At 33.3% G+C, this 27199-nt stretch overlaps 1 protein-coding gene across 1 annotated transcript; it reads right to left on the reverse strand.

Moving 5' to 3' along the window:
- Nucleotides 1–255: 255 nt before the first annotated feature.
- On the reverse strand, nt 256–27104 carry CCT5 (chaperonin containing TCP1 subunit 5). The gene is made up of 10 exons (XM_035377698.2): nt 26816–27104; nt 26289–26349; nt 22790–22963; nt 22490–22679; nt 20287–20629; nt 18412–18531; nt 16803–16988; nt 6776–6913; nt 905–1085; nt 256–689 (listed from the first exon to the last, which is right to left on the reverse strand). Exons 1-10 carry the CDS (start codon nt 26918–26920, stop codon nt 562–564), a joined length of 1626 nt encoding a protein of 541 aa, XP_035233589.2. The 5' UTR covers nt 26921–27104; the 3' UTR covers nt 256–561.
- Between the last annotated feature and the right edge of the window lie 95 nt (nt 27105–27199).

Genomic DNA, 27199 nt, shown 5'->3' on the forward strand with positions numbered 1-27199 from the left:
CAGAAAACAACAGAAATCCCATACTGCTTGTCCATCACGATTTAGCATTAGTTTGCCACAAAATATAAGGAAAATAAGATAGTTTGAACGACATTTGCACGTACATTGAACATGTTTTAAAATCACTGACTCGTATTTATGTAGTACTAAACAATACAAAAATCTCCTTCCAAATGCTACATAAAAATATGGCTAGAAAATCAGAATAAAATACAATAAATTAAAAAATCATACATTTCACAAAAAATGATAAAATTCAAATTTTAAATATATATATATATATATATATATATATATATATATTTATTTATTTTAGTTCAGTTATGAAAATGTCATACATATGGTTCTGTTCTTTTTAGACAGTGTTATAAAAATGATTAAGGAAATAGCCATTTTTCAAAATCCGTTATCTGGAACAAAACGGCAACAATTTTACACATTGAAAAGAACTGTCCAGATAGTAAGCAAGCAGGAGTTAAATACACCAACAAATGTTTTTAATACAGTGCACTTCTGGAGTTGGCCTGTTATGCAATATACAAAATTAAAAAGGCAAAGATTTTAATAGTCTGAACTTTCTGACGATCTAATGTCATCAATTTTAAGGATCATTCTAACAAGCTGAGTGGCTAAACTGATCTGCTGCTTCTTGCTTGTTAAAGTTTCAATGACATTCTGAGCTTTCATATCTAAATTAAGAGAAAGGAAAAAATAATTTAAATATTCACAGATTGCACTTTTAGGTCTTTCTGTTAATATATAATACGTTACATAAGCTATGCAGCATGCATATACAAAATTTAGTCATTTTACTAATCATTATCAGTATTTCTTTAATTTATATTCAAATTCATTTAAGATATGATTATAGATGATACATATTGAAACAATGTACAAAACTTACCACAAGTTCCTTTACCCATGCAGTCAACACCAAGCCATGGATTTTTCTCTTTTATCTGCCTAGCTTTAATAGCAGTAACTTCTTGCATAGGGTTCAGACCACTGTTTTCAGCTAATGACAGAGGGATACTTTCTAACGCGTCAGCAAATGCACGGAATGCATACTGCTCCATAGAAGATATCTGTATTTCAAACAAAAAATTTTAGTAAAAATACACCAGATACATAAGCTTTTATATGAATATATTGTTACGAAATGTACAGGTGTGGTGAGATGGCTTCCCCTCAAAGCAGTTTTAGAGTTGCCATAAAATGGCAAGGGAAGTTAGGGTTGCCACATTTGGTGAGAAATCGCCCATTTGGCGACATACTATGGACAGTTGGAGAACCTTCTGGAACGAATTCTTGCCGGTTTAGCCCAGAATGTTCTCGAACACCAGCCAAAAGCTATACAAACCCTGCTGGTCCGCAGTCAGTCAGTGTGTCTCTTATCGAGTGTATGTGTCTCGTCTAGCGAGTCAATCGAGCTGACAGCCTCAAGTGGGTGCCGAGTGCACCGAAGGAGTCTTTTAGTGTATCGGTTGAGAGAGTGGGTTGAGCTCCGGGAACGACTGAACGAAGAGTCGGGAGCTGAGCTCGTGTGTCGTCGAGTGCATTGCGAGTTGTAGTGTGGAAAGTCTCAAGAGTACATGAACGTCCAAGCAGAGTCAGGAGCTGTACTCTGGTGCTTTGCAGGAAGCTGTCTCCACCGTTATTGCCCAACAGTGTGAAGGCTGTGTCGCTGATTGTTCCAGCGTGTTTATAGTAGTTCATCGAAGACTTTAAAACGTGTTTTGGAGCTTTCCTGACAATACTGACTAATAAAGTGTGTTTCGATACTTTATCAAGTGTCGTCTTTATTCACTCCAAATCTACGAACCCCGTACGAACGTGTAGGAAGAAAACATAGCAAATGGTGTCAGAAAAGGAAAAACGTAACAACTGGTGTTAAGAAGTGGGATTTGCGAGTGAATGCCTGTGACCCGCTTGAAGTGGAAGAAATGAAGACTCTGATGGTACTTTTAGCCGAGTTGAAAGCTGGACAGGAAGAGATGAAAGCTGAGATAAAAGCCGGATATGATGAGATAAAATCTGGATATAAAGAGATGACAGCTGAGATCAACGCCGCACTGAAAGAGATAAAAGCGGGACTGGAAGATAAGAAACCCCGGCAAGAAAAAACAAATGTCGGCAAAGAAAAGGTGCGAGAGCAATTCCAACAGGTAAAAGTGGAGTTTGCAGAAGATATTGGAGGCATAAAAGATGATGTGGAAATGAGAGAAGTAGCAGTTGAGGAAATGAAATAAGTAGCTAATGAACTGCCTGAGAAAGATCAAGAAATTATAGAAGAAACATCTAATGGGATTAAAGGAAAAGAACGAAAATATGAAGAAATAAAAGATGGGAAGGAAGATTTTGATTCTCACGTGCCTGAAGTAGAGATAGAAGAAACTGAAAATGCGACTGTTAGTTCGTCAAAACTAATAGTGAAATTACCAAGCCGCAGTTAGCAAGTATTGAACCATCTGAAAACGCATGTGATGCAGAGATGAGAGAAGTTGATGTGTAGCTTAAGCAGTGCGCCCCGGTATTGCAAGAAAATACACCCACCTCACAAACTGGGTGGTAGTGCTGATTATGCGGACAAGGACTTGATTCTAAACCTGGATACTTGTGTTTGTGAAGAATGGGTTTCCGTTCATGACTCTGATGCAAAATTTAAAGCTGGCTCCCTGGAAACAGGGCAAAACCAGTATGTACCAGCTGCTAAAAATACCGAGGTGAACTGTATGTATGCTGCGAATGAACTACAGAGTGGTGAACAAACTGTTTCACATCTCCCTGTGGATGAAAGTCTGAAAGGACTGAATCTTCAGACTGTGATATGCAAAATAGAAATACATTTGAGAACTGCAGTGGAAAAGTATTTGACCTGGTATATTTTAATGAAAAGACAGAGACTGAAATTGGACTTTCATTTGATTTTAGATTTAATTAGAGATTTTAATTGAGACTAATTTGTATAATTTAAAATTATTATGCGTTTAATTTGTGTATATGACTTGTGCATACTGTAAATATCTGTTTCTTTAGTTATGTTATTTATTTATTTATACCTTATGCTTGTCTCATTACGTTTTGTTTGTATCGGATTAGGCTTCTGACCAAGGGTTGTACTGCCCGGGACGTGCAGTCACTGGGAGGGGGCAGTGTTACAAAATGTACAGGCGTGGTGAGATGGCTTCCCCGCAAAGAAGTTTTAGGGTTGCCATAAAATGACATGGGAAGGTAGGGTTGCCATATTGGTTGAGAAATCGCCCATTTCGAGACAAAATTGGCGATATACCATGGACGGTTGGAGAACCTTCTGGAATGAATTCTTACCGGTTTAAGCCAGAATGTTCTCGAACACCAGCCAAAAGCTATATAAACCCTGCTGGTCCGCAATCAGTCAGTGTGTCTCGTCTAGCGAGTCAATCCCTGCAAAGTCAATCGAGTTGACAGCCGGGCAAGTGGGTGCCGAGTGCACTGAAGGAGTCTCTTAGTGTATCATGGTTAGTGCATCGTCAAGAGAGCGTGTTGAGCTCCAGGAACGACTGTACCGAAGAGTCGGGAGCTGTGCTCGTGTGTCGGCGTGCATTGCAAGTTGTAGCATGGAGAGTCTTGAGAGTACGTGAACGACCAAGCAGAATCAGGAGCTGTACTCTGCAGGAAGCTGTCTCCACCGTTATTGCCACTGACAGTGTGAAGGCTGTGTCGCTGATTGTTCCGGAATGTTTATAGTAGTTCATCAACGACTGTAAAACATGTTTTGGAGCTTTCCTGACTAATAAAGTGTGTTTCGATACTTCTTCAAGTGTCGCGTTATTTACTCCAAATCTACGAACCCCATACGAACGTGTAGGAAGAAAATAACGTAACAATATATACACACACATATACATCGACACACAATATAAATATGGAAATAATTATATCAAAGCTGCTAAAACCAAAATTATAAATTCAGGATATTGAAGAAAAGAAATTAAATCATTAAATACATATTAGCCACTGCTGCAAATAATGTAAGTAAATAAGCAATTATATCAAAGTTCTTAAAAACATACACACATACATATATGCCCTATTTTGTGTATTTCCCTTTTTTGTAACTAATTCCATTATGGAAATTATTTAATTTTTAAAGGGTGCAGTTACAGTAAGAACATAATAAATGAAAAGCAGACATAGATAAACTACAGGTAACTGTCACAATAGTATTTCTTAAAAAAAAAAAAAAAAAAAAACTACTGGGTATCCAAAGGAATCCCTAATTTCAAAATTATAAATCTCAAAAACAAAGATCAATAGAGGAATTCAACAATCAGCATATTTATTGTGCAAGCTGCAAGATTGTTATAGAGAAGTTTTGAAATAATAGTTATAAAAACTGCCAACATACAGCAGTTTATGCTAATGCCCGGTGACTGAATTTTGAATGGAACTCGTCTCAGCTGTTTCTCAGTATTTTCTGCATGCTGAATGTTTCAAACCAGTCTCTGTTACAATTCTTTGTATTGATTTCCTAGGATTTTGCTGAATAATTCCAGAAACAGTTGTGTCATTTTCAGGAGTACCAAAACTCCATACCACACAGTCGGCCGCGCTCCTGTTTGTTGAACATTTAACGAAAATCTTGTAAATGGTTTTCACAGTGGGTCCTTTGGGAGCATTCAATGGTGTTTGAAAAGTACACCTTGTTACCACAGAATTATGATCTAACCCCTGGCATTCCAGTACCGGTAACACACATTCACGGTTTTGTTCCATGTTCAATGAAATACATGATTTCAACTTCTGTTCCCTTTTGAAGAGCTATTTATATGCACTACGTATTGCGACCACACCACAGCAACATATGTTTGCAGCTTTTGGGACTATTATTTGGAAACTTTTCTATAACAATTTTATAGCTTTCACAACAAATACACCACTAATTGTATTCCTTTTACTGTTATTTCTGCTAACCCTTAGCACTTTCATGTATAATTAGAGAAGGTAAATGTGCAGCTGACTCGACAAAATCAGGCTGAATGCCAGTTCATGTTTGTTTGACTATGATTGGTCAGTTATTATTAAGATTTTTTTATTCAAAAGTTGGGTGGAAAGTTTTGACAAGACCTTCACAGATAATATGCGAGGATCTTTATTTTTTAATAAGACATAATCACTATGTGGATAAATCAATTTTTAAATTTAGGGGATAGTGTTCCCTAAACGGAAAATTATGTAAATATATATATATATATATACAGTCAAAAGTCGTTAATCCGGACTCGTCGGGAGTTTGGCGATTCCGGATTATAGATCATCAGTTTACATCTCGTAAGATGGCATGCAGAAATTCTAAAATTAAAAATATGAAACCGTAATTTATGAAATAAAGAACAATTATGATCTAAAGGGTATCAAAATTTTCAAAAAGAAAAAGCTTAATATTTATTTGTTTACTTTATTAAACATTTCTTTCAATGTAAGTTGTTTAAGTTTTGCTTCGTTTCATGTGATAATACTTTCTCTTTAATTCTATTAAACAGACATAATTTCTTGTTCAGTTACAAAGTTCCGCCGTTCAAGTCCTATAATTGCTGTGTCAAGAACATCGACTAATTTGTCAATCGAAATATTTTTTTTTTTCAATAACCTCTGTCACTTTTCTTCACTATCGGAAGCGAATTATAATGACGATGAACTTGTTTTAAATCATATCAAAGACGGAGCATATCGAGATGAAATACTACATTTGGTAAGGAATTATAAGCCAAATAAAATAAAAACATCTGCGCTGAAGATAAGGATAGTGCTGACAAATCAACTTCCAATTCATTAGGCGCCCGCCGCCGAGCAGCGTGAAATTGATAAACAGATTTCGGATTTCAAAACATACTTTCCTTTACATATTAACAAATATATATCGGAAATTCTATTTGATATAATCGAAAGTTTAAGCTTACTTTTATAAAATTGCTCTTACAGTCTGCAAAAAATAATAAGCCGGATGCAATTCGAAAATTAGCGAACAACGCAATCATCAACATTAACTGAAATAGATAATTAGATAATTTTAGCGTATACGTCCATTATACATAAAATGCGCACGCGAAAACGTATTCTGCACTTGCGCACACTCATATGCGCAGTCGTAAAAGGTCTTACGCGCACGCGTGAACGCCTCTGCGCATGTGTCAACGTGGCGCATGCGCAGAAAGTTTTTAGTTTTGATGTCCGGATTATAGATCATTCCGAATTAACAACTTTTGACTGTATTTAATTTTCAGAATCTGGCACTAAAAAAGATAATTGGAATTTTTCAATTATATGTAGATGCTACTCAAATCAACAAAAAACAACATGGGATGAAAAAAGCTAATTGGAAAAATATAGGATGGCATGATACATAAAGAGCGATTTTTTCAATTATATGCAGATGCTACCCAAAGCAACAAAAAAGAACAATCTCTTAGCGTTAATTAAAAACATGAGAGATAAATAAGAATTTAAATGCCTGATTTTGGCCATACATAGGTATTTTAGAAGCTCACTCTTAAAGAATAATTTTTGACATTCTAAACCTGCATTTTCAGGACACCACAAATTAATATATTTTACATGGTTCTATAAATTCCTAAATACGTGCAATATCTGCCAGTCTGTAAATGTGTAATGCAAGATGAACTCCTTGATGACCACCAAAAAGTTAAGCAGACCACAAAGTGAATTATCTCATTTGCACTCTTAACACCTTATCTAGGCACTGAGGAGAAAAAAAGCTATACACAAATATACTTACTTTATCTGCTTGTTCCCCAACAACTATAGAACAAGCTATTTCAACAGATCCACCACCATATACAACTCTGTTATCCTTAACTAAATTTCGAACAACGCACAAAGCATCATGCAAACTTCTCTTAGCTTCTTCAACAACCTACAAAATAATAATGTACAATTAAAAAAATTTTTAATAATTATTTTTCATTCTACACAATAAAAGCTTGAATATCCAGAAATCTCAGGAAATAATGTGTAAAAGTGTGAAAATTTCATATAGTTGAGTGTTAAAAATGCAATTCATGGTAAAAAGCCTAATAAGTGGAAGAAGAAATTTATAGTCTAAAATTTTAGAAAGAGTCGTCTTATTTGTTTTCGGCTTAAATATCAAAAGCCTACATTTAACTTAATGGAAAATTTTAATAAAAAATAAAAAAAGGGAAAAAAGCATTTTATACATAAAAATCAATATATTTTTATACACTAAGTATATTAAAGTAACAGAGATACCACCAAACTTGCACCTAACCATTTTGACAAATGTTAAAACAAACCCACTATCGCTCTTTAATTAATTAAATAATAAAGAAATGCAAATTATGGGTACAGCATATAAAACACTTAAATCACATAATTTTTAAAATCACAATGGTAGTGCCAATCCATTTTAAAATAAAGTTGTATAACAAGTCATTAATGGCCCACTTTTCTTAATGCCAAGATCTGTAATTTTGTAAATACTTTACTGCATGCTGTTCCATTTTAGCCAGGTTTAAAAATTTTCAAAATATGAAGACAAAACACATAAATAGCAGTTAGCTTATATCCTTCTTGGCGAAAACTAAACTAGCTTGTTGAGAATTTACAGGGTTTACATAAAACTACAGTGAAAATTGTATTGTGGTACCACACCCATTATAGGTGCTAAATCACAATGGCGACATTATTTTGTTCCAAGCTGTAGTACTATTTGTGCTCTCTGACAGCCTTATAAATATCTCAATTGCTTAATTTTAACCTTTTAGCTGTCAAGTTATTTTGATGATTTGGGTGCATAAATTGTCATTTTTTTTTTAATTTCAAAAATGAAATGTTTGCCTCGCAGAAAAAAAAAAAAAAATGCCGCGCACTTTGAACTTTAACCCTTTGCGACACGCATATTTAAAATATATTTTAATCTTTAACCCACCATGCAACTAGCACATGTCTTATAGCATATTGGTGTATAGCAGGAAAAAAAAAAAATCATATGTGAAATGAATAAACAAAATAAAGCGTGCATTCTAAAATATTCATAATAAACACACTAAAATGCATTTTGTACTTATTGCATATATGCATGACTTGTATAATTTTGCATATATATATTTCATATTTTTAAATTTTAAGAACAAAAATATTTTCTTGAATATTATTTTAAGATTAAAATTTGATACACATACATATGATACTAAATAAAATATTAAAATTGGCACTTGATTCAAAAACATTTATATATGATTAAAATTGAAAAAATGTCATTTTTCATGAAACTTTGAAAAAAATGTTGTTTCATTCTTTTGTAAGCATAAAGGCACTTCACATGTTTCACACATCCAAAATGTTCGTCGTTCTTCTTTCGATGTGCTGCAATATGCACATCTTCTCCTGCTCGTTATCTTTGGCGTGTGACTTACATTTTTTAGTCTCTTTTCTGGTTGTACGAACGGGTTTTTAGTTTTTATTTGAACTGGGGATTTCAATTTTCTTTTCAGCTCTTTCTTGCCTGCAAGTGCCATTAGACCTTCTATAACTGAGAGAAGAAAATCTTTCATTGTGTTTACATCATGATCGGGTTAGCGAACAAACTTAAATAGAATAAATGCGGTTACTATACTCGCATCTTTAAAGTTAAAAAAAAAAAAAAAAATCATGCGCCACCATTTCTTGCTTTTGCGGTCTATTTCATATAGTCCTTTCAATTGATCAATCAGTCGACATTGTATGAAATTGTATGAAATAATACTGTTTGGGCACAGTACTTTTTTTGTCTTTCCATCTCATTCTTTTCTATTAATTCCTTTCATTTCAGTTGCCTTTTCCAAGCAAGACAGGATAGAAACAGATCTTTTATCCTTCCATTTTATGCAATAAATAGAATCATCGCTAACTGAAAAGTCTATATATTCTCTTACATAAATTTGTGGGTAGATACTTCCGATTCCTATTTATAGCGCTACATGCATAGATGGGTCTGTGTCTTTAAAAAGCAAAACAAATTACAACTACTTCCCTTTCTTCTTCAGCAATAACTTCAACCTCAGTTATTCTCTCTTGGATTTCAATTTCATCTGAATCAGAACTGACATCTGAAGCATTTGAGTCGTAATTGGATGGCAATTCAGCAAAAAGATCCAAAGCTTCCTGAGTTGTTAATTTTTTTCTAGACATTTTAGCACATCAGAGCATACAACGGATGTAAAAGCACGCGCAATCACGAAAAAAGTAGATGCAAAAAAGAAAAATTATCGTGAGTGCTGCCATCTATTGAGCGGAAATTCAAGTGTGTGGTGGGACAAATTTTAACCCACTTATTTCAACTGCAAAATTAATGTTATAAAATATTGAATCCAATTAAGATTTTTGAAAATAAAATACCTTTGAATATTAAAAAGATTCATACATATCATAAATTGTATACCAAAATTTTTAAAATATTGAAAAATGCGAGATAAATGGATATCACTCTTGTGATCCTATTTTGAATATTTTTTGCTTATAAACTTAAGCCCTGGCATAGTAGTGACATCTACTGAGAAAAATAATAACTAAAATAGATTATTTTTAAAAGATTAGAAAATTTCTAACAGAAATATATATTAATTAGGTGGGACATATATTGACCCACCATGCCGCAAAGGGTTAACCTCTATCCTTTGAAACCTTCAGTAAAATGCTGCCATCTGTTGAAATGAAGCCGAAATAAACTTCTCATGATATATATTCGGGTATAACAATACTATGCAATTAAAAAAAATTAGCCCGAGTATCATTTTGGAATACCAGTGCTGTGCCCGAGATTATTTCGGGCATGACAGTTAAAAGGTTAAAGCAATTTTTAAATACTTAGTAACTCGAGCTTTTCAGTTAGTTGAATACCCGCTAGTCAGGTTTTGACTACACGTATAAAAAAATAAGAACTATGGCTTTGAAATTTATGCAACGACAAATTTATACATGCACAATAGTGCTGCTTATTCCGTGCAACACATATTTTTAAACAGAAACCTTATTACAAATTAGAATCTGAAAAGCTTCTGTGAAACATGAAAAGTAAAGATAATAACACTGTCAAATTTTCTGTAGTAAAGTGGCTTTACACCTACCTCTTGCTTTCAAAGACAACTATTATTATTTTTTAATAGAAGGTTTTTTTTATCCTTTCTATATCAGCAGTATCAAAATTTTTTTTGATGTATTATTTATTTTCATTTCAAATCACAATGAAGTAGATACAAATATTTTAATATTACACTTCCCTGTTGTACATCGTCCCAATATAGGAATATTTTTTAATGATCACGAAATCTAGTTTTGCAATTAGTTTTTAATTATTTTCATTTAATTATGTAAGATATTATTTTTAATTGCATAATACATCATGATAATATACTGGTTGCACTATTAATGATTTAATAAAAAGTGTATTTTATTTGTTTTCATTTAAGTATATATATTTTCAAAACTTCAGCTGATTTCTTTTTTTTTCTGCACAGCTTAGTTTCTTAATCATTTTTATTCACAATCATCAGAAGAAATTTAATATCTAAATATCTGTTCATTATGAAATTAACTAGATTTAAATAACAGCTTAGTTTAGAGCAAGTTTTTAAAAATAAATTACTAGAATAAGAAACTGATAAACTAATTGGTATTGACTTTAATTATAAGTTTTTATGAAAATGGTGCTTAAAAATTAAAAAACTAATTTCAATTCAAATTTTTTTTTAAAAAAGTTCCATTTAAAAGTAGCCACATGAAGCACTTTGGCAAAATTTAAAATTTGTCAAAAACTAGAAAAACACCATGGCCACCTTCGAAAAAGAAAAATCGCAGCTTACAGGGAAAATAACACTTACTATTGTGGAAGCCATAATTCACCAACTGCTGCTATTATGGATTGTTCTTATTTACACTCATGTCGATAAATTAAGGATAATTTGGAGTCCTGCGGAAATCGAACTCTAAAATAAATATACCACCTGTAAAATCACTACACACATCTTCAAGAATCATATGCAAATTTCAGGAAGTAACCAGATGACACCGATGGTATGTCACAATGACGAGAGTGTAATATAAGGAATACAGGCAAAGAAGTAAGTACGCAGGCGCTTTATAAGCATTTCAGTGCAATAACCGAATAGTTATGACACAAAGGATGCATTTGGATGATTTTTTACGTGGTAGAATGTGGGCATACCCAACTGGAAGTATCAGACGAACTTGGAATTGCCCAGAGTGTCATCTCCAGGCTTTGACAACGATTCCAAGATGATGGTAATATGAGCAGACGTTACAGCACAGGTTGCCCCAGAGTTACAACGCTGAATGAGGACCGGTATTTGGCAGTTACTGCCAAAAGAAACAGGCGGAGCACAGCCTCAGACCTGTCTCGTCAGCTCTCTTCAGCCACTGGTACAACAATTTCAAGGCAGACCGTGCACAGACGTTTACGGCAGATTGGTCTATATGCTCGTAGACCTGTCAGATGCGCTCCACTTACTGCAACTCACTGTCGCCTGCGGTTAGCCTGGAGTAGAGAGCATGCGTTGTGGGCACCGCAACAATGGGCTTGTGTGATGTTTTCGGACGAGTCCAGGTTTAGCTTGCAGTCCGATTCTCGCCGGACTTTCATATGGAGAGCTCCAGGTACCCGTTACCACCAAGAAAACATCATTGAACAACACCGTTACAGTGGTGCAGGAGTGCTCGTTTGAGGTGGAATTAATCTGGGTTCCAGAACTGATCTGCATGTTCAAATTGGAACCATAACAAGCCAAATCTATCAGGACGTCATTCTGGAACAACATGTATGTCTGTTTTGGGGCACCATGGGTGCACAATTTGTGTTTATGGATGACAATGCCCATCCTCACCGCGCAAACATTGTAAGCAAATGCCTTCAGTCAGAGGCTATCACCCATATGGACTGGCCAGCATTCTCACTGGACTTGAATCCAGTAGAGCACGTGTGGGACATGCTTGGCCGATGAGTTGCAGCCCATCAACCTTCTCCTACATGTCTACCGGAACTTCGGAGAGCATTGCTTTTTGAGTGGTGTAATATCCTCCAAGATCAGATCGATAATTTGATACTCAGCATGCCTAGGTGTTGTACGGACTGTATTGCATCATCAGGGAGACATACAATGTATTAACAATCGTACCAACCATGTAATATTGTTCTTTTGTAAATAGGGTTTTTTTTTTTTTTTTTTTTGTAATTTGCTCCAGGGAGAAAAAATTAGGAGAAAAAAGAAAAAAGGGAGATTTTTTTAATAATATCAAACATATAGCATCTTTTTTTGCTTTTTACCTTTTGTTTAATAAATAAGCTTTACAAATAAGTCAAATTTGTTTTGCTTCTAACTCTTCCTTGCCTGATTTTGCATTATCCTTAATTTATGGACATGAGTGTAATTATATGCTGCAGTGTTTGAAGGAAGTTAGTTCTTCAGCCCACCGAACGAAAGAGCCAGATAAAAGAGTGGTTAGTGACACTGACTGCCACACCAAAGTGCCTGGGTTTGAATCTTGGAGAAGATTTGGATGTAAATTGTGTACATGTTAGCTGCGTGTTAGGTGCCTCCATAATAAAATGACCACTGCTTCTGGCTTTAGTAGTGGCAGAAACCTAAAACGGCTAGAGCCCGCCATTTAAAAAAAAAAAAAAAAAAAAAAAAAAAAAAAAAAAAAAAAGAGAGAGAGAGAGACAGTTCTTTAGCCCAATGGCATATGAAGGGTTAAGTAGTGAAGTAAGGATCCTTGAACAACAAAATAAATTATTGGCACTAAATTTTATCTCCCTGAAGTTTTTCACATGCATCTAAAATACCTCCCACTAACTTGATGGCCATTGATTTGTTTCCTTGTACAAGGTTGGCACTGAAACAGGAGAATGAAATTCCCTCACTTTTCCAAGTGTGTTTTAAGAAAATTCAAGTCTATTCGCATAATGCACATTGACTGTGCTAAGAGGTAAATTAAATTATAATTACTTGAGAACACAAAAGTTTGCCAATTACATATGACATATATATATAATCCTCAACGTATTACTATTTTAATTATAATAGGAATTGTTTTCTCCACTGAAGATTGAGATTGGAATTTGCCCAATCTGGATTAAAAAAAAAATCTTTTTTTTCAGACATTTTGCAGCTAAACGAAAGAAATATATTTAATATTTTTTAATAAATTCAGGTACTTTATATTATATTTATTCAGCAACGTACATAAGCAAAAAATATGTGCATTAAATTTCGTGATGGTATGTCATCATACTGCTAGAATTAATTTCAGGATTATGCCACAGTTATATTTAATGGTTAGCCTAGATGACTGATTACTATTTTTCTACTTTACTGCAAAGTAACAAATAAGGCATTTATTAAAAAGAAACGGTTTAAAACATTTTGTGATAAAATCCTAGTATACAGTAAAGGCTTTGGCAGGATTTTGAAAATTGTCGCCAACACCAAAATGACCCGTTTACTGCTCATCATAACGTCCCCAAATCCCGTGTGTACCATACATGGAGGTTATTCTAACCAAAGAACGTCTATGTAAAGACAGAAAGGTTCCATAGGCGTAATGCTATTACGCTGCTAGAAAGAGGAGGCAGCGACGGAACCTGGCGGCCAGAATTTCTCTCTCTGCGATGTATACAGGAAATTGAGGAACACATGTTAAGAAGAAACATTCTTCTTTGATTTTTCACAATAATTTAAACACAAATTTTTGTATTCCCCCCCCAATCCATTACTTAATTTACTTGTGTGAAAAAATATTTTCTTTTTTTTAAATTTAAAGAAATTTTAAATGATATTCATTTTATGTCGACACCAGCTTTTGAGCTTTGGCGAAACATATTTTGCGCATGCGCAGCTGTTTCCTTTTATGTTCGAACGGAGCCACTCCTATTGCAGAGAAGTTTTCTTTCTTAACAATACATATTCCTTGATTTTAACTTCCATAGTACCGTATGCTAGGATTAAACCAATTTTGTTTTATATGAGAATAAGTATTTTGTTTAGTTCAACATGCACTGTGCATGCACATGCGATTCTTGAGGCTACTGGAAACCAAAGTTGCTTGCAACTTGCTTTGCCTTTCTAAAAGACAATCTAATTGGAGCTGTGAAAATTGGCTCTATGCCTGAATGACGATCACGTGATACACAACTTGCCAAGAAAGTGATCGCTTCCAACATCGGCGCAAAACTCGTTTTTTTTTGGGGGGGGGATTGCCGTATTAAATTCCCTGATTTTTCCAGATTTTGATTAAAATATTTGAAGTCCCTGACTTTTTGATCAATTTTCAAATTCCTTGACTTTTTATGGTTTTCCAGATAGCGTGGCAACCCTGGTTGTAAATTCCTGCACTCATTATTTCAAACTCCGTTCCATAAACTTTCAAGAGTTGTGATGATTTTGCCACGTTTCTTTATTTTATTTTTCGATGGTTTGGTCAAAAACAATAAACAAACTCCTTTCCAGCCCAGCAGTATATGAAGTGCAAAGCAGCTAGACAAATAGTCCTGAAACCACAAATCAATTATTCGCATGCAAACCTTCTTTTTCTTTACAGCTTTTCATACCAAAGATTTTGCTTCCCCGAAAACAGTTTTAAGCGGTACTTATTTTTGAACTTTTGTTCAATACGCAAAATTCCTTGCTTTTAGAAGGGTGGAGAATGTTGCTTCATTATCAGATTTAGTCATCATCAAAATTGAAATGAAAATATAAAATTTAGTAAATATTTCAGAGTGGAAAAAAGATAGCAAAGTAACAATATTTAAAGTGAGCATGAAAATTAAATGTTTCACATTACAAATAATGCAAAAAATTACTCTCCCCCCAGCTGATTATAAATCAAAAGGGGTAAATATTTTACAGCAAGTAAAATACTAAATCAGTGATATCAGATGGACAACTTTGAAACCAAAACAGAAAATGAACCCATTGCACATTAAAAAGCCAGATTAAATTTTCATACTCTGCCAACTGATCAAAATGACCACTTTAACAAGGAACTCCCTAAAAATTTATTTTTATACATCTTGTCCAAGAGTATAAAAGTTATAAAATCACATGAACTATAAATCTTGCCCATGCTTTTACTTCCAATAAATAACATAAATCATTTAGGATGATTGAAGCAACGAACGAAAGGCTCACTGCAAACGGGGAGAAGGAGGAGAAAAATACAGTTCTATATCTCCCATTCTACTGGGCCAATTGACAAAATTCAAATTGCATTCCTCATGTCTAGAAAGCACGACTTAGAATATGTATTAGATTTATATATAGCATTGTTCTAATACAGGTATTTTGACCCAAAACAGGACTTTTTCTGAAATGGCATGCCAATTTTTTTTCCATATTTCGATTATATGACTCAAATTATGCCAAACTGCCAAGTTTTGTAAAAAACGCACGAGTAGTTTTTTTTAAAAATTAGCTCCTCAATGTTGATTGAATTTGATATATATTTATTAATATCTTTTTTAGTAAACTTATTTTATTCTTACTTTCATATTTCAAAATTTAGGTTCATTCCAAATACCAAATAATAAATATTTTTAAAAATTTTATTTTTAAATAGTTTTATAGGTTATAATTCCAAATTTTTTTAAAGTTTTGCCATCATCTTAAAGTAGAGGTATTACTAAGCACACCTGCAAAAAATGAGTTTTTAATTCAAAATTTCCTAAGATATACGTGAATTTACAGTTTGGCGCATTTATTATAAGTGATAATAACGAAAATGTGGTTTATGCAATTTGTTAAAATTATTTGAGAGTATGAATGATGACTTTTTTCCTGCTTGTGGACAATGAATAAAAAGGAAAATATGTTGCTATAAATTAAGAAGTTCGCCAAGTGAATTATTCTTGGTACAAATTGCAGGGGGGGGGAATTCATGATAAATTTAATTTCTCCACAAATTTCTCACCAAAAATTACAAAATTTAATATCTAAGCATAATTTGAGTCATAGAATCGAAATATGAAAAAAATTGCTATTTTTTTCAGGAAAAAGTCAGATTTTGTGTCAAAATACCAATGTTGGAATAAAGCTTAATATATATTTTAAGTCGCACTTTCCAGACATGGAATTATGCATTTAAATTTTGTCAATCGGCTCAGTAGAACGGGAGATATAGAACTGTTCTCTCTCTCCCCCCTTTTTTTGTGCAGTATACATATTAAGCATAACTATTTATTTTTTTCATCCAGCTATATGAAGAATTAAAAAGAATACCGGGTTGGATGCAAAGACAGGAATTTTTGCAACAATTTAGCAATAAGTACACATTTTCATTAAAGATTGAGAACAATTACTAATAATAGCTTATTATGGGGAGAAGATGAGAGATAAAACACATGATAAGCACTAACAGTAAGGAGGAATTTTATCCATCCCAAAAGGTGGGCATAGCAGATATTGTTCATCCAGTTTTCCCCATACATGACTGTGTAGAAAACTCAAAGTACGAATTTCAACCTTCAATTTTTATGCATGAAAGGTTTGAGAACTTCAAGGCCAAAAAATTAAATATAAACAAAGAAATTTATTATTAATTAACTAACTTCTGCTTTGCATCAAGATACAAAAATGTGTTTTTTTAAAGAAAAGAAGCCAATCAAAAAAGTTAAAACATTAAATAAATGATATAATATCTAAATAAAATAAGGAAAAATAACCTTTTATTATACATCATTTGGCATTCAATTAAAAATATCCATTCAGGTAAAATGCTGATAATACATTAGAACTTACCATCTTGTTACCACCTCTAATGAAGATTGTTACAGCACGTGAATTTTGACATCCTTCAATTACCAACATCTTTTCTTCAGTTGTTCCAAAAGTCAGTCCCCTGACAATACCAGCTTTTCCCAATTTTTCTGGGGTTAATTCTTCAAAACGAGGAACAATTCTTCCACCAGTAGCAATTGCTATAAGCTGAGAAAGAAAACTTTTATACTCAGTACACATAAATTCAGCAATTTTATTCAAGTATAAAAAGTCAATATCAGTTAAACTTAAGTTAAAATAATACACTGAATAGTAATTATTGGACGTGCTAAAACAACAAGAACCTATAAAATTCATAAATTTGCAAGACTAATTTTGAAACTTAAAATAAAGAGTCTTCAAAACACTAGTCTCGCAAATTTATGAATTTTATACCGATTCTTGTTGCCTGAACATTTCCAATAATCAATCAAATTTGCTAAAATATTAACTCACACAATTTTTACAATAAGACATCTAGGCCAACAAAATTTAACACAGAAGTATATTCAGTTGATATTAATGTCAGTAATGTGACTAATAGTGAATTTTAAGAAATATAGCAACCCTGAAATTTATATATAAAAAATTATAACAGCATCAATACATCAGGGAATTTTAAAATATTCTTTACTTCCCTTTGTTACTGTTTAGTATCTGTGGTTTACTACAGCCCAAAAAACCTTTTGAAAATTAGTGAAATGAAGATTTATGCATCTCAAAATGTAATTCAAGCAAAAATGGGCAGCAACATTGTGAAACTGTTGTACTCCAAATGTGCCTTGCACAGTTTTTTCTAATCAGAATAATGAGTTCAACTAGTACTCACTACTATGTCCACCAGACATAAATTTTGAAACTTGCACAAATTTCTGTTTCGGGACAGGGGCTGAATAAATTATAGATAACTACAGATATGACGGCATGAATGAATGCATTGCAGCGTAGCAGGAATCAAAAGACAATTTATGAAAATTACATAATTCTTGCAAATTTCAGATAGAAACATGATAATAAACACAAAATCTTTATATTTTCATTATTCATGGGAAAAAATATTATTTAGACACTTTTGAAACATTGGGAAAAAAAAAAATTAAAAATTACCACAAAATACATACAAACCATAAGTATATAAACTCAAATGAAAAGCTTAAAAACAGGATATTTGATATTGAATTTGAGACTAAATCCAAGATTTCTTTGACAAAATATTTCTCTACTTGGCCAAAAAATAAATTTTTATTTTAGTAGGGAAGTTTTAGTGCATCACTATTTTGAAAATGGCCATTCTTTTTCTGCATTAGTTCAGCCCAAAAATAGTTGCCAATGAGTTCACAACATTTGGTGGGCATGCAGATTGTTATACGGAAGACTGTCAGATAAATTAAGATAGTTTGTTTTCAGCCTAAAGGCAGCAGTTTCAGCTCTAATTTTTCAAACAGCTATTGCAGCTAAAATCTTTAAAAGTAATTTTCTTTAAACTTTCACTTTTAATTAAGGCAGCCTTTTTCTCAAGTAGCAATACACAACATATTCTTAAAGTGTAAACTTATAAATAATGTCAATAATTCAAGAAAATGATTCTTACTTCTATTTCTGGTCCACCAACCCAACGAACTGCAGGAAGATCATATTTGAGCAGCAGATGATTCGCTTCATCATCAAATCCCCATTGGCATATTACTAAATTAGCTCCTGCATCTTTAACCTAAAAGAGATGTGCCATATAATTTTTCTATACAGAGTCGCTCATTTACAGAAATATCAAAACAATAACTTGGTTAGTAACTTTTCATTATTTAGACAATTACAATGGTTTAAAAGAAAGCAAGCCAATTACTTTTACAACGGCCATCCAGGAAGTAGATAACGTTTCCGTCTGTGTCCGCTAGGGGCGGGGCTAGCGCGACCATCTTGGGGTCAGAGCGTTGCGCAGCTCAGTCTGCATCTAGCCGTGCTAGTGAGAGGTTCGTGCTGTGCTCCGTTCAGATACTGTGACGGTTTGAAATGTCTGCGTTAATTGAAAATCCCGCGAGCTGCGCTCAGTAATAAGGTTTCTGACTGCAAAAAACTGTAAACCGATAGAAATCTATCGGCAGCTTCGTGAAGTGTATGGGGACAACATTATCACTGAAGGTGGAGTGCGTCAGTGGGTCATAAGATTTCAAAATGGCCGAACCAATGTTCACGACGAAGATCGAAGTGGGAGACCCAGCATAGTGACCGCCGAACTTCTCGAAAAAGTCGATGCTAAAGTCCGTGAAAATCGAAATTTCACAATAACGGAACTTTCTTTGAGTTTTCCACAAATTTCGCGAAGTTTGTTGCACGAAATCATCAGCGAAAAGCTTGGTTACCACAAGTTTCGTGCAAGATGGATTCCAAAAATCTTGACAGAGGACCACAAAAATCAGCGAATGGCTGCAGCGTTGAACTTTTTGAACGCTTACCATAAGGATGGTGACTCTTTACTCGATCGCATCGTTACTGGTGACGAAACATGGCTGAAACATGTGAACTGTGAAACGAAATTGCAATCAATGCAGTGGGGGCACACAAGTTCTCCCCAAAAACCCAAGAAATGCATGCAAACAATGTCGGCAAGGAAGATGATGGCGACTGTTTTTTGGGACAGAAAAGGTGTAATTTTGGTGGACTTCCTGGAAAGAGGCACTACAATAAACTCTCAAAGGTATTGCCAAACTCTCCAAAAACTCAGAAGAGCAATTCAAAACAAGCGCAGAGGAATGTTGAGCTCTAAGATCTTGTTGATTCACGACAACGCCCGGCCCCACACGGCAAATGTCACTCGTAAAGTTCTTGAATCTTTTAAGTGGGAGTTGTTTCCTCATCCGCCGTACAGTCCCGACCTGGCATCGAGCGACTTCCACCTATTCCCAGCAATGAAGAAGTGGCTGGCTATGCAGCGTTTTGATGACGACGCACAGCTGCAAGAGGTAACGAAGTGGTTGAAGGCGCAGGCGGCCGAATTTTTCGACGAAGGAATTTCCAAGCTCGTACATCGCTACGATAAATGCCTTAATTTGTATGGTGACTATGTAGAAAAGTAGTATTTGAGTGTGGCTTTCATCTGTATATAATAAAATTTGTTTCCTATACTTTGTTTATTTTTTTATTCCAAAACGTAATCTACTTTCTGGATAGCCCTCGTACATCAAATTAAGATTATGGTATTTTCCTTCTCTCTTTAATAAAAGCTTTCCAGTCTGTGTTAATTATTCTTCCATTAATTCAAACACATAAAATTCCAATCTACCGATATTTCAGCGTTTAACAACTTTTAACAGTACTATTACAGCAATAAAAAATTATGAATCTACTGTCGAAAATAATTTTCATCCAATGCATTAATTATTCCAATCTGCCAAAAAACATAAATCAGATTTCAGTTCCTGTATTTTTATTAATATACACATATATCACTGAAATAATAAAAAATTACCCTTTGAACTATTTCCACAAATTTATCTTGTTCATATTTTACTAATTCTTGATAACTATCAACTGATGTAACATCTAATTTATGCTTGGTTTTTGGTTTTGGTGGTTCAAAGGGACAGGTTAAAATAGCAATTTTAGCATCTTTCACTTCTTTCGGCATCTGAGGATGGCTGAAGTACTTGTCTATAATTACACCCTTCACAAGCAAGGAGTCTTCAAGTCGAGCACCTTCTTTGCCTTCTACTTTAATAAGTTCAAAATCGACATCTTTACGTTCAAAGTCAGCTACAGATAAAATTGCCTGCACAGCAATTTCAGCAAACTGACGCTGGCATCTGTTTACACTGCAATTGAAACATACATTTTCAGTTTACTCTTAAAATAAATACAGATTTTTCATAATTTTATAAAAATGAATATGAACAGTATACTTTTTCATTAATATTAACAATTTTAGAAACCTCAAGTTTCTCCATTACCCTTCAAATCTTGGATCCAAGTGTATAAAAACATGTATTAAAATGGTACTTTATTATCAGTATAATTGTCAAGAACTTAAATTTCTTATGGTGCCTGAGTTTAACAATCTGCATTGATCTATTGAGTATTTCCAAGTGATTTCAACTTAAGATCTCTTAATGACTTCATATTGGAAATAGGAAGGGCTAATTTTGTTTTACTTTAGAATATGATACCTAATTGTTTTGAGAAGCTGGACTTGCAAGCAAAACATTGCAATACTAATATATGAACTAAAAGTTGAGTTTCTATTAGTATGAAAATGGTAAAATAAATAAAATTATTTGTAATAAAAGTCTGAAATAAACTAAATCACCTAGTTAATATAAAATGCATTTAGCATTATTTAATTTTCTTATTTAAAAATATTACAGTATTTACACATGGTGATTCTACAATCAATGGGGCAAACTTGGAAGGGTGATTGAGTGTACTAAAATTTTTGACATAGGAATGTAGGGTCTAAGTTATGGGCGAGTTTTACACATAGCGAAAAGGCTGACATACATTTAATTTATGGCAATGCTAACGGGAATGTCAGAGCAGCACTATGGTTTTCGAATAGGCTTATGCTGAAGCACACAATGTTCAAGAGGTTGCACCAGTCCCTGTGTCAAAATGGGTGATATGCCATCAACTCTGACAGTAGGAATGGAACAAGAACTATACAATAACCTCACATGGAAGAATCCATCTTGAACACTGCACATAAAACACCCCACACAGCTCTAAGTACAAGAGCTACTGCATGTGAGTCAGCCCACCATTTGGAGAGTATTGCATGAAAATTGTTTGCACCCATACCATCTGCACAAGGTCCAAGCCTTGCAAATGACAGATTACCCTCTGTTGATTTTTGTAACTGGTTCTTGCAGCTGTGTGCGGCGCGGGCAGATTTCCCTTCAGATGTGCTATTCACGGACAAGGCATGTTCCACACAGGATGTATATTCTAAGTGCATATTCACTTCAATACATACATGTCACATGCAGGCAACTGATAATCCATATGCCGCACGCATTCTGAATCCGCTTTTCTGTGAATTTGTGAGCAAGTATTGTTAACGAGTGCTTCATGCCTTCTACCTGCATGTCTCACATTATTGTATTTTCTGCAGCAGGTTTTACCGAAATTGTTTCAGCATGTTCCAGCTCTCATTCGTGATCGCCACGTCGCTCCAGCATGATTGCATGACAGCTCGTTGCAACCTGGTGGTCTGGAATGACTTAAATGGGAATTTTGCAGGTTAATGGACTGGGAATCGCCAGATTTATCTAGCATGGATTTTTTTTTATGGGTTCATCATTTAGGAGACTCATTGACTTATTCGAGGATCTTGTTTCATGACTATCCATTGCGGCTTCACTAGGCATATATTACTGTTGGTGGTCACAATTTTGAACATTTCTTGTGAATACTGTATTGCTGCAAAGAAGCACTTTGTGTTGATTTTTGTAACTAACACATTTTCCACCAGTGCCATTTCTTGCATTCATGCCTTAACATGTCACTTTAGACCCTACATGCCTATACACAAAATATATGTTTTAGTATGCTTAACTATCCTTTCAAGTTTGTCGCATGATTATAGAATCACCCTGTATAATTTAGCATACTATTCACTTTACAACAAAAATATCTAAAAAAGTAAAATTTACTGCTAAATATATATACATATAAAATACATTTTTGATCCTAATGTAGTCATTGCAGTTTGTATCAAAGGTTCTAGATTATCTTTATCCACAGGAAAACTATCACTAATTTTGTCTATGTATTCAATTGCACAACGAGCAGCCATCTCAAAACCATCAGCAATGCGAATGGGATGAATGCCTTTGTCTATTAACTGTTCTGCATGTTCCAATAAAGCTCCTAAAAGACAAAACACAAATTAATTTTCTTTTCTTAAAAAAAGAGGGGCTAAAATAATAAATAACTGAAATAGCACAATATTCAATAGTTTTAAATTTAAAAATTCATACCTGCAAGTACAACAACTCCAGTAGTGCCATCTCCAATTTCATCATCTTGTGATTGAGATAACTGGACAAACAATTTTGCAATTTGATGTTCAACATCCATCATTTTCAAAATTGTGGCACCATCATTTGTGACAGTAACATCTCCATCGGGTGAAACAAGCAGTTTATCTAGTCCTATAAATCAAAATTATTGAATATAAAGCTACTTAAAAAATTCAAAATATCTACAACCACCAATTCCTGCAATATTTAACGTCTTCAAAAACTTAATGCAGTTTATTTACTGAAACCTTTATCAGAATAATAAACACCAAACATGTGTATATATTTTTAAAAAACTGCACATTATTTAATACAAAAGTACAAAGCAATGAAATATACATAACTTTTTTGGTACTTTCCAATTCTCTGTAACTTCTAATTAAACTTTAAAAAACCAAATTATTAATTTACATAATGCCTAGCTTTATTAAATACATATAAGTGGATATTTATGAAGCATTGTGCTTTTAAGTAGAATTTAACACTGATAAACTCAAAACTCTCTAAAGCTAGACATCAAAGCATGACTAAATATTTGGCAATACAATCTCTCTCATGCAAATCTATTTTTCTTCAACCAAACATAAATGGGTCCCAATAAAAGAACTGCATTCAATATGCCCAATATACTTACTTCATTTATCGGAAATGGAAAATATTTTTTCATAATTAAAACTGGCAATTTTTTAAATTGGAACACTCAAAAACAACCATTGCACAGAAAATGCCAGCAGATTATGAAGAAAAATACTAGCGTTTCATGGGTTTGTTACAAATTCATGCAAGAAAACTTTTTTTGAGCTCAGTCAAATAGAAAATATGAATGAAATTCCACTCACATTTGATGTACCATACAACAAAGACTGTGAGTATTAAAGCGTCTAAATCAATAACCACAGGTCATAAAAAAACCCGATATACACTAGTTCTAACATGTTGTGCTGATGGCACAAAACTACTGCCGTTTTTCATATTAAAAAGAAAAACTTCCAACAGCTTCCTTTGTATCCATTACAGTAAAAAGTCGTTAATCCAGACTCGTCGGGACTTCAGTGATTCCGGAATCATCAGTTTAAATCTGGTAAGATGGCATGCAGAAATTATAAAATTAAAAATATGAAACCGAAATTTATGAAATAAAGAACAATTATGATCTAAAGGGTATCAAAATTTACAAAAAAAAAAAAAAAAAAAAAAAAAAGCTTAACTTTAAATTAATTAAGCTGATGTTTACTTTATTAAACATTTCTTTCAATGTAAGTTGTTTAAGTTGCTTCGTTTTATGTGATAACACTTTCTCTTTAATTCTATAAACAGACATAATTTCTTGTTCAGTTACAAAGTTCGCTGTTCAAGTCCTATAATTGCTGTGTCGAGAATACCGACTAATTTGTGAATCGAAATTTTTTCATTTTCAATAACCTCTGTGTCACTTTCTTCACTATCGGAAGCGAATTATAATGATGAGGAACTTGATTTAAATCATAGATGGATTACATCGAGATGAAATACTACATTTAGTAAGGAATTATAAGCCAAATTAAATAAAAACACCTGCCCTGAAGATAAGGATAGTGCTGACAGATCAACTTCCAATTAATTTCCAGCCACGGTACAACTGATGGGTACATGGATACCGAGTTTGTGCAATTGTTTGTCTTGTTATTTTGGCTTTGTGTAGCAGTGATTTTTGGCGCAAAAATTGCATCGATATCCATATTTCACCAAGGGGTACCCTAAACTATACTTTTACCGTAAGAATTTATTAAGTTGCAATACTTCAATGCTATTTTCTAACGAAGAATGATGAAGGAATTTTCTCAGGAAAACTTTGTCCCTATGTTACCCATACATAAATAGATTAATTTTAAAAAATTTCATGCACTACTGATGATTACTGATGGGTATTTTGCTAAAGGTTAGTTTTCTTCCAAGATAAAATGAATGATATATTCAATGGTCTGCTAAAGGGAATACAGTTACTAATAAAAATTTAACTTCAAAACCTAATTTTTAAAAATAATGTTTCAATATTTCTGCAATAAAATGCAAGATAACTAAAGTTTTCTGCAAAAAAGCACTGAAAGTGAGATAGAATTCTTTTTACCGATGTGATGTTTCATTAATTTTTTTGTTCCAAAACATGCTGGCAAAATAACAAAATGATCTAACTTTACTAAATAGCAGATGGGTAGTAGTGCAGTTTTTATAAAAAACAAGTATTCTTTTAAATTATATCATAACATCAACCCTCTGAAGAGATGTCAAAAGATAGAAAATTTTAATTTTTGAACACTTTTTTGTTCCTATTTTGATATTTTAATTACAAAACAATTATTCTCTTTTCATTTACATAATCACTGCTATTAAATTCACAATAGCTTTTATCACATTATTTTGTGAAAATTGTCTCTTTATTGTGTCCTTTTTAGCATATACAATCAAAAGTCTTTAATCCGGACTTCGGCAATTTCGGATTTTCCAGATTATAGATCATCAATTTAAACCTGGTAAGATGGCATGCAGAAATTATAAAATTGAAAATATGAAACCGTAATTTATGAAATAAAGAGCAATTATGATCTAAAGGGTATCAAAATTTACAAAAAAAAAAAAAAAAAAAAAGAGCTTAATATTTATTTGTTTACTTTATTAAACATTCCTTTCAATGTAAGTTGTTTAAGTTGCTTTGTTTTACGTGCTAATACTTTCTCTTTAATTCTATAAACAGACATAATTTCTTGTTCAGTTACAAAGTTCCGCTGTTCAAGTTCTGTGTCGAGAATACCGACTAATTTGTCAATCAAAATTTTTTCTTTTTCAATAACCTCTCTGTCACCTTCTTCACTATCGGAACCAGTGCATCGAAACATGCTTTTGCTTTGTAGATGCTTTGGCAGCTCCAGAATCGGAAACTCTTTTTGACATAATTGAAAGTGCAAGCTTACTTTTTATAAAATTGCTCATAGTCTGCAAAAAATAATAAGCCGGATACAATTAGAAGATTAAGAAACATGCAATCTGCAACATTAACTGAAATAGATAATTTTAGCATAGCCGCCTATACCATCCATTCTACATTAAATGCGCATACGTAAAGGCATTACGCACATGCACAGAAAGTTTGTAGCTTTGATGTCAGAATTAACGACTTTTGACTGTACACGCAAATATATAAATTTATGCATCCAAAAAGATGTTTGCAAGGATATATAGGACTAGTTCAGTTACATAAATAATTAAAACATTTAAATTAGTCATATAGCAGCACTATATATGAATAAAATATAGATATAATACAAATATGAAATAAGCTTAATAATTAACTTGTTTCAGCCATTTTTTTTTCTCTGAGGAAGTTCTTGCTAACTCTGATTTTATAAAGAAAGTGTTGAACCACATACATTTTTAAAATGAATCAAACTATCACATAAAAAGTGCAGATTGAGTTAGTTACCTTTAGGACCAAGAGAAGTGCGTAAAGTATTCGCAACACTTTTCCCTGCATATATGTGCATCTGAAAAATATTGAATATGAATGCATAGGTTGTAAAAGTAAATATCTCAAGATACAGAGCAATAACTTAAATAAAGTACGTTTTCAGTTTATTTATATATTCCCAATAAATATTACTGAGAAAATAAACCCCACATATAACATAAAACACGCGAATGTGTGAAATTAATTAAAATAACTGACTATGGCAGACAATAACAGGTAACTATTTTAATCCCATAATATGCATTAATTCCAAGACGTATTTTACAATATACTACGAGAAATTTTACAGAAAAATGCATTGCATTTAATCAATGAATTGCATTATTATATTATACAAACTTTGACTTATTTTATAAAATTAATGCAAGCATAACAGCCTAGAGCCATCTGTCACATTAACATAAAAAGAAAACCTTTTTAGTCTTCTTGAACTTTAAAAAATGTACTTCAAAAAGTTTCATTTAAGATAAAGTTTCGTATACCTTGATAGCATCAATTCCAGTTAATCTATTTTTCTTTTCTTGGTCTTTTAATATCAGGAACGGTCGTCCAAACTCATCAAAATTTATAGTGCAAACTTGCGCCATTTTCAACTACCTGGATAGAGATAAATTATATAACCTTTTAGAAAGATTGATAGTCCGCAAAGAAAGAAAAAATCCGCTATAAAACACTCTTTTGGTTTCTTGATTATTAAGGATTGAATTTTCAATGCGCAGACGATATATTATCCGCCATTAATTTACTCACGCCGGTTGCCGTCAGATTGCCGGTTCTGTGGAAAAGGTGCAGCTGCAAATAGGCGGCGCTCAGATCATTTAAGAAAGTGAAATCAAAACTCAGGTAAAATATTTATCAAAGCACTA

The sequence above is a fragment of the Stegodyphus dumicola genome, chromosome 10 (assembly GCF_044657685.1).
Source record: "Stegodyphus dumicola isolate Sdum_Otavi_A_Nest chromosome 10, ASM4465768v1".
Lineage (NCBI taxonomy): Eukaryota > Metazoa > Arthropoda > Arachnida > Araneae > Eresidae > Stegodyphus > Stegodyphus dumicola.

Bases quoted from the DNA above. Each gene is read 5' to 3' on its own strand.
- CCT5 (XM_035377698.2), bottom strand. From the start codon at position 26,920: ATGGCGCAAGTTTGCACTATAAATTTTGATGAGTTTGGACGACCGTTC. The intron at 26,350-26,815 runs GTATACGAAACT...AATATTTTTCAG, and splicing joins CTGGAATTGATGCTATCAAG to ATGCACATATATGCAGGGAA. The intron at 22,680-22,789 runs GTATGAATTTTT...TTTGTCTTTTAG, and splicing joins TGGAGTTGTTGTACTTGCAG to GAGCTTTATTGGAACATGCA.